Source organism: Microcebus murinus, chromosome 24 (assembly GCF_040939455.1).
Source record: "Microcebus murinus isolate Inina chromosome 24, M.murinus_Inina_mat1.0, whole genome shotgun sequence".
Taxonomy (NCBI): Eukaryota; Metazoa; Chordata; class Mammalia; order Primates; family Cheirogaleidae; genus Microcebus; species Microcebus murinus.
This window is the reverse complement of record NC_134127.1, coordinates 4,202,941-4,218,263: the sequence shown is the minus strand read 5'-3', so window position 1 is coordinate 4,218,263 and position 15,323 is coordinate 4,202,941. Positions and strand designations below refer to the sequence as shown.

At 38.9% G+C, this 15,323-nt stretch overlaps 1 protein-coding gene across 3 annotated transcripts in view; it reads right to left on the bottom strand.

Moving 5' to 3' along the window:
• NSD3 (nuclear receptor binding SET domain protein 3) overlaps positions 1 to 15,323 on the bottom strand; it is a 103,827-nt gene that overhangs the window by 13,750 nt on the left and 74,754 nt on the right. For 2 of the 3 annotated variants that reach the window (XM_012762969.2, XM_012762971.2), the window contains exons 15-19: positions 14,481 to 14,627; positions 11,096 to 11,252; positions 6,021 to 6,223; positions 5,258 to 5,370; positions 4,460 to 4,729 (exon numbers count right to left, since the gene is read on the bottom strand). In XM_012762969.2, coding sequence (XP_012618423.1) covers positions 4,460 to 4,729; positions 5,258 to 5,370; positions 6,021 to 6,223; positions 11,096 to 11,252; positions 14,481 to 14,627 — 890 coding nt within the window. The remainder of the gene's footprint in view (positions 1 to 4,459; positions 4,730 to 5,257; positions 5,371 to 6,020; positions 6,224 to 11,095; positions 11,253 to 14,480; positions 14,628 to 15,323) is intronic. The other variant, XM_012762972.2, reaches the window with a different exon arrangement.

Below are 15,323 nucleotides of genomic sequence, written 5' to 3'. Positions count from 1 at the left end.
CCGGCTTTCGCTGCCCAGTCAGTACCTTGACACGCGCTGCTACAGCACCCTGCACAGGGAGGGGACATCAAAGGCAGAGCAGGAGGCCCTCTTGGCCGCACCGCCACCTACTGTTACTGTCCTTTACTACTTCAGGGCAAATTTTCTTTAACGAAAATGTACAGAGTAAAATTTTACCAAATGAACTTTATCTTTTTTCACGGATTGGGATTCAAGATAAAATTTCATTCAAAGAAATGATTCTATTACTGTAAAAGCTTGATAATGATTTATTATGGTTTATATTTGCTATTCTATGAAAATGTGTGAATATAAAAAAATTAAAGTGCTGATATCAGATATGAGGAGTGCAGGTCTCATGAACTCGATACCATTTGAATAAAGATCGAAATGTTTCAGATTCCCTAAAAGTTACAAGTCTTTAGCCTCAAAGAGTTGCTTAATATACTTAAAACCATTAAGTGTGAATTCACTTGTGAAAAAAATAACAAATTCAAGAACTTTAAAAATGCTACAAATCTGTCCTTAAAGACTGTAGCAAAAAGGCTGTAGTTAAATATTTAATACTTTTTAAAAGAAATTTCTTTTTTTTTTAATGAAGGGGGGGAGTGAGAAAGGCGGTTCAATTTCCTTTTTTTCTCTGAGACAAGAGTCTCACTTTGTCGCCCTGGGTAGAGTGCAGTAGTATCATCACAGCTCACTGCAGCCTCAAACTCCTGGGCTCAAGTGATCTTCCTGCCTCAGCCTCTTGAATAGCTGGGACTACAGGTGCATGCTGCCATGCCCAGCTAATTTTTCTATTTTTAGTAGAGATGGGGTCTTGCTCTTGCTCAGGCTGGTTTCGAACTCCTGACCTCAAGCAATCCACCCGCCTCGGCCTCCCAGAGTGAGCCACCACGCCCGGCCTAATTATTCTTTTCAATGACCATATATTTTTAGCTATTTTGTAAAAGATGGATTGTCTTATATTAGCAATCAGTGCTAAAGGGCAGAAAAATCCAGATTGTATTTTCTCTCGATTATATCATTAGCTTAATAAAAAATTATCTTAGAATACATTTTAGAATAACTACAACTATTAAAAGGTGTTAAGACCACCATATTAAACTGGATGGATTTCAGGATGGGCCCATAAATTTCTCTGAAATCATAGGTAAGGTTTTTATGTGTGGTCTGGGTACAGTGGCTCATGCCTGTAATCCCAACACTTTGGGAGGCTGGGGCAGGAGGATCGCTTGAGGCCCGGAGTTCAAAGCTGTAGTGAGCTCTGATGATGCCACTGCCTAGATGACAGAGTGAGACCCTGCCTTAAAAAAAAAGTAATATAAAAATTTTCCCATTATATAATGACATTTAAATGTAACTGGCCTTTGGCCAGCAACCCAACCACGTGTCCAATGATCAGCATGTCCTGTTGGTTCTGCCTTCAAAACATCAGAGCCCCAACCACTTCTCTGCTGCCTCAATTTACATCCCTAGGGGTCCCGCACTACCACTGCCACCTGTCTCCTGGACTACTCCAACGGTCTCCTCTTTTTATCACTCCTTCTCCCTTATCCTAAATTCTCCATGCTACGGCCAAAGTTATCCTTTGGAGACCCGAGTGTGCAGACTCTCAAGGTGGCCGCTGTGATCCCTCCCTTCCCGTGTCCATGCCACTGTGTGAGCCCTCCGAGCATGGCGGGCCCTGTGATTCGCTTCTAACCAACAGAACACGGCAAAGGTGGCGGGACGATGTGATTATGTGTGTTTATTACGTAAGACTTTAGAGTCTGTCTGGCTGCAGTGCCTCCACTGTTGACTGTGAGGAAACGAGTGGTCACGCTGGGAGCCCACGTGGCGAGGAACTGTGGCGGGCTCTAGAAGCTGAACGCAGCTCCCGGCCAACAGCAAGAAGCAGCACCCCACAACCCAAACACCCCGAAGCTCTCAGACCTACTAAGCACGGAGTGCTGCCAGCGGCCACGCAAGCAGGGAAGGGGATCCTTCCCTAGTCAAGTCAAGAGAGAACCCAGCCCTGGTCTACACCTTGACTGTGGCCCTGGGAGACCCTACCTAGAGCACTTTGCCTGGACTCCTGACCCACGTAAACTGTGAGAAAATGAAATGTGTGTTATGTTTTAAGTTGCTAACTCTGTGGTAATATTGTTATGCAACAACAGAAAACTAATACACCAAAAGTCAGATCAAGTCACTTCCTACCAGAATCTTCCAGAAGTTTGCTACCCCATGACCCAGAAGGCGGCTCTGATCTAGACCCTGGCTGGCCACCCTCGTCGCCTCATCTCCTAATAGTCCTCTCCTGTCGCTCCTCCCCAGGCGCGCCAGCTCTCTTGCTATTCCAGAGCAAGCCAGGCCTTTCCCTGCCTTCCCTTCAGCCTGACACGGTCTTCTCCCGTCTGTCCCCGCGTGGCTTTGCCACTTCACACGGCCTGGTCACATGTTGCCGCCTCAGGCCTTCCTCAGCCAGTCAATTTAAGAGAGCAACCTCTGTCACCAGCTGTCCCTCGTCCAGCTTCGCCCTCGCAGCAGGCGGTGGCTCTCAACATCACGAGTCTGCTCATCATCTGTCTCCTCTAGTAGATCCACAAAGGTAAGGGCTGTGAGTGTTTTGTTCACTGCTGTTTTCACCTGCCTTGGATGGTAGCAGGCACACAGAAGCAGCTTAATAAATATGTACTAAATGAATGAGTTTCACTTCAAGAAACCTTACCTAAAGAAACAGGTGCACAAAGATAGATGACAAAGAGTGTTCGTTATAGAATTTAAAAAACATATGTATATATTTATTGGGGAATAGGTTAAATAAATTATAGCACATTTTGTTGTGGACTACAATGAGACTGTTAAAAAGAATGAGATGAAATCTATATGAACTGCCACAGAAATGTATTTATGATGTATTATTTAAATGAGAAGAGACTATGCATGATCATGTTTATGTTTAGAAACCTTACAAATATAGGATATATGAATATATATGCCTACATATGTTTATGTTTATAACTATACAGAAAACGTTCTAAAACTATTAACAATGGTTATTTCTGGTGAGGAGACCAGGAATTGAAGAGATGAAGGAGGAATGTCACTCTACCATCTTTTTTGAATTGTATAACCTTTCTTTACTACATTGGATGATACTTTTTAATTACAAAGGTGATTTTAAAAAAGGTAGAAAAATGGCAGGAGCAATTTTAAATTCCCACTAGGTCTACTTTCTCTCAGTGCATACACCTCAAGTTTTGGACAGCAGATGGCTCTTGGCAAGCAGGGCTAGGGGTGTGAGTGGGGGTAGGGTTGGGGGTTGTTTTAAAATGCAGATTATTCCAGACTCACACCAGATACTCTAATTCAGTAAGACACTGTTTTCAATAAGACTGGGAGTCTCAGGCACTCTAAAATTTGAGAGCCACTGTTTGAATATCAGAATTTACTGGTAATTTTCACTTTTCTTTATTTGCATTTAAAAAGTTTTCTACAATGGGCATGCATTTCTTGTGTTAAACAAAGAGACTGCCTTAAAAAGCTGTCTCAGAGTATAAAAACGAAAATCATTTATAAGTGTTAAAGATATCAACTTTTCCCAATTGCTTTTGCATATATAATCAAATTCAAGATTTGTGACAATCTTTAAATATGTAGGACAGGGAATATTATTATGTCCATTTTAGAGATGAGGAAACTGAGACTCAGGAAGTTAAGTGACTTGGCCATGGTTTCACCATTGATGAATTATAACACGAGCAAAGTCCCAGGTTTGCCAGTTTCTATCCCAATATATTCTTAACTTTACTATTTTGCTTTTATGAAGACTTTTAAATCATTTTGCTTAACAAGTAAAAAATATTTCACATAGAAAATTACCAATGTTCCTTCTCCTCTTTATGACTGATCATAGGACACTCAAAGTTTACGTACATTTTATTATTTTTTTTTTAATTTTTTTTTTTAGATAGAGTCTCACTTTGTTGTCCAGGCTAGAGTGAGTGCCGTGGCATCAGCCTAGCTCATGGCACCCTCAAACTCCTGGGCTCAAGCGATCCTCCTGCCTCAGCCTCCCGAGTAGCTGGGACTACAAGCATGCGCCACCATGCCCGGCTAATTTTTTCTACATATATTAGTTTGCCAATTGATTTGTTTCTATTTATAGTAGAGACGGGGTCTCGCTCTTGCTCAGGCTGGTTTTAAACTCCTGACCTCGAGCAATCTGTCCGCCTCGGCCTCCCAGAGTGCTAGGATTACAGGCGTGAGCCACCGCGCCTGGCCCATACATTTTATTGCTATCCTCTTCTTACCACTTCTTTGCTCGAGTAGTGCTAAACTCTCAACATGGGAAATTTCAAAACTTTGCCATAAATCCCTATTTATTATAGCCCTACAGTTATAACCTATTGAAGCGGCCCAGGTTCACAACGGCACAGGTTCTGGCTGCTTCCACCCGCCCATCCCATGCTACCTTCTTAATGCTCCTTTTGGTCCTGAGGCCCCAGCCTCTTCGCTCGGTTTTGATGATCTCTGCGTCGGGGTAGAGCCTCTTTGTGAAGCACTGGTTCTGACATCGCTCTCCAGCGGGGCACACCTGCGGGTGGCACTCGTACTGCAGCATTCTGTTCAGGCACTCTGATTCCAAGCCGCAAGGGTTTTCGTCAGCCGGCTTGCAGTTACAGCGGGGAATCTCCGACAGGTCGGCAACCTGGATCTGAACCTTTCCTATTACTTTGTTAGCCTAGAAAACAAAATCACGAATGAGATGGAGGCGGAAGGTGAGTAATCTATTAGCAATTTGAACGGGAACACCTAAAACATCCATGCTACTGCCCTGTGGTGTGACTCTGAGAAAGGCTCTTTAGCTTAATTTCCCCATGAATAAGCTAAGAATAACAACCATCTCTCCTCAGTTGACAAAAATATAAAGCCTAAGGTAACTCTGTGTATTTCTTCTTCCACTGGCTGATGGAAATTTCGTGACTGAAAACGAGCAGACACGCTTGTCTGTGGGCTCTCTGGAATAAGGTCGCAGGTCAGCGGGTGGGAGAACAGGTCTGCTATCAGACGTGCTGCTGCTAGGGAGCAGAGGGCCTGTCGGCCACTCCTCCATCTGATGCTTCCAACAAAAGCTCTCGGTTTGCTTCACAGAAGGCTGGGTGATAATTGGCAAAAGTTTTCGTAAGTCCAAAGGGCCTTTAACTACTAAGAGAGTAACGCATTCCATCTTGTCTGTTAAATACCCGTGTTTTCATGGGTAGAGACTTACTTTGATGTGTTTGTAGGGAGGGGGTTTTCTTGAGTTTTTTTCACTCTCTAGGGCTTCTTTACTTTCTCTTTGTGCTTTCAATTCCTGGAAACGTTTTGCAGCTTCTTCTAGTGCTGCCAATAAGACCAAACAAAGTATATAAATACCAAAAACAAAAACAAAAACTGTTAGTGGTTTTATACTGCCTTTCCATCTGGCCTTAGATTTTCTTTTTAAAATTATATTCTGGAGATACCATTTTCCATCAGGACAGGGTAACATTGAAATAGGATGTAACTCGCTGAACGCTACACTCTGTGCTGATGCTGCCGCAGAGAAGAGGCCCCACTTCAGTGATCGGAAGCCTCCAAGTGACGCTAAGAGCAGTGCTTTACTTTGTACTAGATTTAAATGCATTTTACTTTTACCCAGAAAGCTAAAATTACAGCAACTCATTGCAGAAACAGTTGTAGGCTCTTCACGGAAAGCCTTTACCCTCTGCTGTGGCAAAGACCTTCCCTTGGTTAAGAAGACCGTTCCCAGCACAAGCTGTGTTTACACAAAAGATCACTGAAGAGACTCTTTCACATATGCAGCACAGTCTCTACTATACTGAAATGTATTTCAAACCTGGTTTTAATGTGCTTGGAAGCTTACAGGACACAGGATCATAACACTTGGTAGAAATTCTCTAATACCAGAAATATGTCATTTGTAAGTTAGATATTGAGAAGTCAACACTGGAGTCTGACATTTGAATCCCTGTAAACATCACTCCACTTACCTTTTTTGAAGGTCTTGTTAATACTAGTCTGTCCCTCAGCAAAGCTTTTGTCTCCTTCAACATAAGGGAACACTCTGCCCTGGTGCACCCAATAGTAGTCATGAGAACCAAAGAAGAACACAGGGAAGTCCCCCAAGTCATGTTTAAGGCCCTGGATGTTCAGTGGCACAGACCTGGGATTGCAGATCTCCGCTGGCCACCATCTGAAAGCAAAAGCAATTTTAGACCAAGAAGATGGTTGGCAGGACGGAAAAAATGGTTTTGTATTTTGCAGTTTTCATTCCTATTTTAAGAATGCAAAAACACTTGCTTATCTTTAGTCTACTCAAACCACCTATCATTTAAAAACATATTAATTAACAAATTAATGAAATAATGAACACAGACTAAACAAACTGGCCTTAAACACCTGATCTATTAATGTTTTTTCTTTAAAAAATATTTGATATTTATGAAAGTATATCCTGAAAATTTAAGTTATAAAGTATAATAAAATAATTAACACTGAACCCACTACCCAACTCAAGAATTAGATTATAATGCTATTCCAAACTCAATTTCAATCCAAAAAAATCATGTTTTTCCCCAAACTTAACACCAAGATTATCTTTAATAGTAAAAAAGTGTTATTTCTAGTAGTCACGGGAATTATTTTGAGAATAAACTGATGCTATAGTAAACAATTACCACCCCCATTCAAATCAGCATTTTCTGGATCTCTAGTCAACCAGGGCAAATATACTAGACTTTATATGAATTTGTATTTCAGAATTTAATTCATTTTAGATCATAGTGGGACAGGGGACAGAATGAAAACAACTGTTTCATACTGTAACTGCAAACTACAGCAATCACTACATGAAGCCATCTGTAAGAAAATTTGACAATTTGTACCAATTGGACAAGTCAGGAATTCAAGGATCAAGCTAATAAAATGAGGCCAATTTCAGAGAGCTGCACATGAGCTTTGTAGTATATAAGATCAGCAATATGGACAATATAGACTTAACATTTTTTTCAATCTCTTATTTTACATATACCTAATAAAACCATTTATTTAACAAATAACTGTATTGTTGAGAAGATAAACAATGACATGGTTGTACCCCCAGATTTATATTAGAGAGCCTGAATAAGTATCATATGCAAGATACCTTGCTGTCATCTAAGGATTAAAAACATGAGTAACAATCCATGCTCAAATTGCTTTAAAAAAAAAAACAAGATAAAACCCACTATTTCATGTGATCAGTCTTTGAGGTTTATCCTCAAAGCAGGCTCTGTTTATTTCTAAACCATTTGAGGGTAATTAAATTATCTACACGATTCCTGCATTCAGCACGGGCAGTTAGAAAGAGGCCCGCTTTCTGCCAGGCGTTGTCCCAGGCCCGCACATTCTCCCCCAGGAAGCAGCGCATTGGAGTAACTAGCTATTGAAAATAAACAGCTTCATGTGGCCCCCTGGGCCTGATTGGAAAGAAATATATTAAGAATTAGTTCACGGATGGAAGTCTTTCCAAAACATACAAGAAGAATCTGACCTAGATACAAAAATCTCAATGGGTTTGTGAACTTAACTTGAGCACTGCTTTGGGCTTCTTTTAAAATGTAATGTGATTAAAATTTAAGTATTCATATTAAATTAAGTTAAAGATCTTTTCATATTTGTAACTTTAAAAAAAATTACTCTGAAGGCTTCTCACACTGCTTCAGATATTTCTTATCTAGGAATGTCTTAAATTTATTAATTGTCACTCCTCCTCAACCTGAAAAGATATGTTTTTTTTTAAATTGTGAAAGCAGGCCAGGTGTGGTGGTTCATGCTTATAATTGTTAGCACTCTGGGAAGCTAGAGTGGGAGGATCACTTGAGGCCAGGAGTTCAAGACTAGCCTGAGAATGAGCGAGACCCCCAAAATAAAAAAATATTGGCCAGGGGAGGTGGTGTGTGCTGGTAGTCTCAGCTATTCAGGAGGCTGAGGCAGGAGGATGGCTTGAGCCCAGGAGTTTGAGGTTGCAATGAGCTAGGATAATGCCATTGCACTCTAGCCAGGGTGACAGAGCAAGGCTCTGAAAAAGACAAAACAAAAAAAGGGAAGAAAGCAGTATGTGCATTTTTTTTTTTTTTTTTTGAGACAGAGTCTCGCTTTGTTGCCTAGGCTAGAGTGAGTGCCGTGGCGTCAGCCTAGCTCACAGCAACCTCAAACTCCTGGGCTCAAGCGATCCTTCTGCCTCAGCCGCCCGAGTAGCTGGGACTACAGACATGCGCCACCATGCCCGACTAATTTTTTTTATATATATATTAGTTGGCCAATTAATTTCTTTCCATTTATAGTAGAGACGGGGTCTCGCTCTTGCTCAGGCTGGTTTTGAACTCCTGACCTCGAGCAATCCGCCCGCCTTGGCCTCCCAGAGAGCTAGGATTACAGGCGTGAGCCACCTCGCCCAGCCTGCATTTTTTAAAAATTAAAACAATGCAGAAATACATAATAGAAAAGTAAAAATACCTTCCCTTGTAATCTTATTCCTGAGATTATTAACATTAGAAGTATTTCTTTCCAGGTATTAAAAACATAACATATTTAGACCTACAATTTTTACAAATTATATGAACACATTATATATCATGGATAGCTTCTCATGTTGCTATACAGACCTGTATTATCCTTTCATTGGCTTAATGGTTTTCTACAATACGGACACACTATGGTTTATCTCACAGATCCATCCCCTCCCCACTGACTGAGTTTTTGGGTTATTTCAAATTTTTGCAATTAGAAATAATACTGTAACGAACACCCCTATAAATAAACTTTTGCCTGCTTATTCAATTTTTTTCTCTAAATTTCCTGAAGTAGAGTGCTACTCAGAGGGCATCTATGCAGTTATAACTTTGACATGTGAGAGCAGACTGCACTGCAGGAAGCAGTCATTTCTTCATGCCCTCGCTGCACACAAAATCATCCATCTTTTAAATCTTTGCCAATCTGTTAACTGAAAATAAAATCTTTTTAATGTGCATTTATTTTTAGTGAAGTTGAGCATTTTTCCATGTTTATTTTCGATTTCCTATTCTTTGCCCCTTTTCTATTTGTCTTTCTTACTGAACATACAATCTGCCTCCCAAAGTGCTATGATTTACAAGTGTGAGCCGCTATGCCATGCCAATATGGGGATTTTCAACTGTGCAGAGGAGCATGTATGCATGGGGTAGGGGGCTGGTTAGTACCCCTAACCCCTGTATTGTTCAAGAGTCAACTGTACTTCCTGAGGGCACTGTGAAAACTAAATGAAATAACCCACTTTTAGAATCTTTGGAACAGAGCCAGGCACAAAGTGCTTATTAAATCTTATTAACAGTAAAAAAAAAAAAAAAAGAGAGAGAGATTAACTAGGTAGGCTGGGCACAGTGGGTTACACCTGTAATCCTAGCACTTTGGGAGGCTGAGGTGGGAGGATAGCTTGAGGCCAGCAGTTTGAGACCAGTCTGAGCACTCTACAAAAAAATAGAAAAATTAGCCGGAAGTGGTGGTGTCTGCCTGTAGTCCCTGCTGGTCAGGAGGCTGAGGCAGGAGGATTGCTGGAGCCCAGGAGTTTGAGGTTGCTGTGAGCTATGATGATGCCACTGCACTCTAGCCTGGGTGACAGAGTGAGACCCTGTCTTTAAAGAAAAAACAAAAGTTAAATAGGTAAGCAATCAGCATATTTGAAACAGAAAACAACACAGCTCCTCCTTAAAAAAATTACAGTATGTTTGAAAAATTTTTTTTTTTTTTTTTGAGACAGGGTCTCACTTTGTTGTCCAGGCTAGAGTGAGTGCCGTGGCATCAGCCTAGCTCATAGCAACCTCAAACTCCTGGGCTCAAGCGATCCTCCTGCCTCAGCCTCCCGAGTAGCTGGGACTACAGGCATGCGCCATCATGCCCGGCTGATTTTTTCTATATATATTAGTTGGCCAATTAATTTATTTCTATTTATAGTAGAGATGGGGTCTCGCTCTCGCTCAGGCTGGTTTCAACCTTAAGCAATCCTCCCGCCTCGGCCTCCCAGAGTGCTAGGATTACAGGCGTGAGCCACCATGCCTGGCCTGAAATTCTATAAATATGTTTTACTTGAGATTCTGATTAAAAAGCAGAACTCTGTTGTGCTATCTTGAATAGTAACTATTTTCTTAGTAAAATGATAAATACATGCCTAAAAAAGTAGAGTTTTTATTTGTTTGTTTAGAGACAGGGTCTAGCTCTGTTGCCCAGGCTAGAGTGCAGTGGCGTCATGATAGCTCACTGCAACCTGAAACTCCTGGGCTCAAGCCATCCTCCTGCCTCAGCCTCCTGAGTAGCTGGGACTACAGCTGTGCACCACCACACCCACCTAATTTTTCTTATTTTTTGTAGATACGAGGTCTCAATATGTTGCCCAGGCTAGTCTTGAACTCCTGGCTTCAAGCAATCCACTCCGTGCCCCCCACCAAAGTGCTGGGATTACAGATGTGAGTTACCACGACAGCCAAAATGTAGGGTTTTAATAATATATTGCTCTACTTGTTCAGTGAAACCTTCTTAAAAGTCTTAAAGAAGAAAGTTTCATTAAAATAACGGCAATCACACATACTTCCTTGCTCTCTCTTTACACACAGTTTAGGGCTTCTAGCTAGAACAAAATGGACTAAGATTCATGGGCAAAGAGCTGCTTTGGCCAGGATATAATCTCTTGATCTTATTAGAAATCAGAAATCAATATAAATCTAATTAAGACAAAGAAAACATCACCTCCCCTGGCCACATAAGCCCTTTTATTCCAAAATCTAGTAGTACATAGTTCATTAGTATAAAATAACTTTCAGACTTAAAAATCAAAAGTCAACTGACCAATCCCAGAGAAAAGGAAAAAAATTCAACAGCTACATAACCTTCCCAACCCCTGAACAACCCAGACTGAATACATGTTTCTTTTCTTTCTTCTTTAAGGAAGTCTGTGCTGTTCCACCTGTCCACCTGCTAGCTGCTTTGTATCCAGATTATGAACCTGGCCTGCACAATGACTGAATATTTACTCTTTGTCCTTGGAAAAACTTGCCTGTAATTTCCCAATTTGACCCAAACAATCTGCTTGTAATGCAGTTTCTTGCCAGCTTTACAGTCATTGCAATTCCAGCAGCCTTCTGGCATGTCTATGCTCAGGCATTCCGGGTGGAAGGAAGCCGGGCACGATTCACAGCAGAGCAATCTTCCACCTTGAAACAAATAAACAGTCTTAATAACTGAGAAAAGAGGAAAGAGAAAAAGAAAGAAAAGGGAGAAAGTTATCTTTTGAGCATATTAAACTGGATTCAAATTGGGAAAAAATAACAAAGGGATTGAGTCATATCTATAGTGATGGATTAAAATAGCAAATGAACATATTTAGTTATTTTTCAGGGCTTCAGCGGCCAGATTTCAGAGCTTTTGAGTACCAAAAGCATTACTGTACTCTTTACTCCTCCAAAATGTGGGCTATTGAGGTATCAGTTTAGAAAGCAACTAAAACTCTAACATGTGACAAAATAGAAGCATAAGATCTTTCAACTGAGTAGATTTGAGAGCAGATTTTTAAAGATATAAGTAGCAACTTTTTTTTCTCCTTCAGAGCTAATAAAGAAAACAACAGTTTCATGTTTGCATTTTAATCCACTGCCATAGTTAACTAAATCCCTTTATGATAAAATCAGCAAGAATGAAAATAGCCAATCAGTTATTAGTATTTTTTCTTTCCATAAAGAATATAAAAAAGCAAAAGGAATGTAGATTCTCAAATTGGTGATTACAATATCATTATTTCCATGAAGATAAAGTTATTAAGCAGGCTATACAGCAGTGGTCTGCAACTTTTTCACTCACCAAGGATCCCCTTTTCCTTGCTCATGAACCTACATGTTTTCAAATATTTTATCCACCACAAAAAAATCTGCATTTTAAAAGTAACAATTTCTCCTATTTTTATTAAGATATAAATGCCAATCCAAGATTCTGATCCCAATAACAAAACTAGTAATATTAAATTGTTAAAATCATAGCCAAATAAAAAGAAACTCATACAGTCTTATTTTGCACAAATGTGTAATTGTTACATTTTCTGAAATATTAAACACAGCTCAAAAACTTTGTTTACATAAGTCGTTTCTAACTGCACATTGAGAACCACTGCTTTATAGCATAAAACTAAGTAATTATCACTGTAGAATGAAGTACCACACGTTAGGAGATCCTTCCAAGTTCCCTATCAAAACCCTCTCCTTTTAAACACACAAAACGATCTCTGGATTGAGATCAAAACAGGTGTAGCAGAAAAATATATTTTTAAATCCAAAGAAATATGAGATTTTTGGGGGGGAGATTAGGTATTTCTAATACATATTTCAACAAGTGACAGAGAAGGTTTTTAGCCACTAAAGATGAAATATAATAAAGACATTTACTATAAAAAATTTAATCTTTTAATTTGAAAATAAAGTCTATAACCCAGGAGTGTACTAAGATTTAAAGTCTCATAAGCAAAAGGTTAACAGCACTCTATACAACTTTATCCAATCATTTGCTCCAACCTTTTGAGGATTTGCTATCAATTTTCCAGAAAAATCTTGTCTTCCTGCAGACTTTCAAACTTCTGATTAACATAAAAACAAAAAGAAAATCCATATACAACCAGTGATGAATTAAATTACTATATTTCCTCTGCTTAAAAGCTTTTACTTCAATTATTGGGATTTTTTTTTCCTTTGACTGCAGATCTCAATATGGATTAATTGGCTCAATTCTCCAACCTAGAGATTAGCTGCCTGAATGCTCTAAGCCTAGGAAGGGAATTCTTTTATAAATTTAAAGTAAAATGAGATTATTTATTCTTCCATCAGAAAGGACTGACAAACAGGGAGAAAACAGTCTTTGCAAACAGCTTTAGAGGACAAGTGATTATTCGTGCTGTTGTGGAAAAGTCAGGCTGGCCACTTTTAACATTTGGAATAGTCCTTAATTTTATGTCTTATTTCAGAGGAAATACAGGAGCCAGAATCATAAATGAAAATCATGATAAAGATGTTTAAAATACACAAGGGAAATAGAAAAAAATAAAAATATGAATGATCCACCTTGGTGCTATGCAAGAAAACTACTTTAGGATACAAGCGAAGTAAGATGGTTCAAGCTAAGCAAACAGAGGGCTCAAAATAATTTCAATTCATGTCAAGGTTAATACTTAGTACTGAAAACAAAGTAACAATTGAATCAATGTAATTTCATAAAGGTACTAACAGGAAAATAAAGCATTCCTTAAAATGCTTTGGTAGACTAATTTTGGAGTAAGTCAAACCTATGTTCATCTTTGTTTTAGAAGTAGGCAGTATCATCAATAAGGTGATATAATCCAACTTCAATAGAAAACAAACAAATAAGCCAATACTCTCTCCAATCAACTTGCTGAGTTATTCTTTCTTTTAGTCATGAGTTGCCATTTCAGATGTCTGACAAAGAACAAAGGTACATCATACAGGCAACATAAATAATAATTTTAAAAAGCCATTTCAAATATATCTAGTGTACATACATGGTGTATTAGGTATGAATAAAGTTTTCTTTAAAGATTCTGAACCTGGCCCCCAGATCATAATAGGAACGTATACAAGAAAAGGCCTTCACCTTTCAAGCTCATTTATTTTTCCCTTTGGGATAACAATTCCCCAAATAATATTATTATTGTTAAATCACTTCTTTATTACAAGTAGGCTATGGAAAAGTAAACACAATATAAAGTTTTCTTCCATAGATTAAACTAACTGGGAGAATATAAATATACATTTAGCTCTTGGTTCTCTGTGGATAAATCATCCATCAGCAATTCAGCTGAGCTGCCTTCCAACATCCAGTATTTGGGGTAGCCCTCTTTGCCCCCCAGCTTCCCACCAACTTCTAAGGGAAGGGCAACTAGTTTTCATAGCATCTTAACAAAACATTTAAGAAACAAAATGACAGAACGCATTCTAAAATCAAACTTTTAAGTATCAATATCTTAGTTTCTTTCTTTTAATAACCTCTCTTGTTATTTAGTTGAAAGTTAGTAACAAATTATACTATATCTATTCTATTCTAACACGAATGACAGTTCTAACACCAGACAAAAGAGGAAGTGTTTAGAATATGATTCTATATTGAACAAAATCCTAGTTTTCTATTTCAATAACCTACACATATGGAATGTGTGAAAATTTATTCAAGGAGAAGAGTAAGTAAAAATTTGTAATAATGGAATTATTTTAAGCCCTTTTAAATAATTGTGCAGCCATATGAAGACACAGTCACAACCACCAAGGCAGAATTTACCAAAAGCAACAGATGGTGTTTGACAGGCATACATTTCCCCCCTTCATTTAAAGAGAGAAAAATAGGAAATGCAAAAATGAAAGCAAGAGATAAACTATTTTGATTATTACCTTTCTCACATTTCTTTTTGGAAGCTGACGAAGAAGGAATCATAGGTAATTTCATCAACTCAGCACGATTTGATTCATTCAGTAGGTAGTGGGACTTATAGGCATATGAACTGAACATGGGGTCTGAATGGTCCTGAACTATCAGCCCTATACGAAACAAACAGAAAGACATGAGCTGCAATGAAACTACCCATGATTCCATGAGGAAAAAATAAACCAACATCTATTATGTCACTGTGCTTTAAAGGTGGGGGGAGGGGAGAATATGAAGAAAAAGAAAGATCTGACAGAAAGGTTTCTTACAGTTATTAAAGGGAGTGGAGCTACTCGATGCCTTATCCCTATATAGAAACCTATATACTGCAAAAGAAAATTCCAAATAATTTGGAAATGTAAATGGTATTTGCCATCTTACTGAGAACCCCCTACGGAAATAAAGCTATATTCCTTAATATTTAGAAGTGCTACGATGACAGCCCCCCAAGAACAAAATGACATATCAATGAGTTAGAAATAAGAATCATTTACCTAACATAGTAGATCCTGATCTACCTTCAATATACCAAGTAGCATTTAAAGGTGGAATGGAGTCTCTCTTTTTCTCCATTCATAACTTGAGATACACTCAAACAAACCCTACCTTTCTCTGCCAGATAAGGAAATCTTTTTCTATCAATACAGTACATGACTTTAAGGGAACCATGGTTTTCTGAACTTTACTGAGGCAATGCAAACCATTTTAATTTTTTCCTGCCATGATATAAAGTGATTACCAACTTAAGGGTTTATAAAAACAGTCCTTTTGATCTACCAATATTAGCTATCCTATTTAGAGAAAAACAC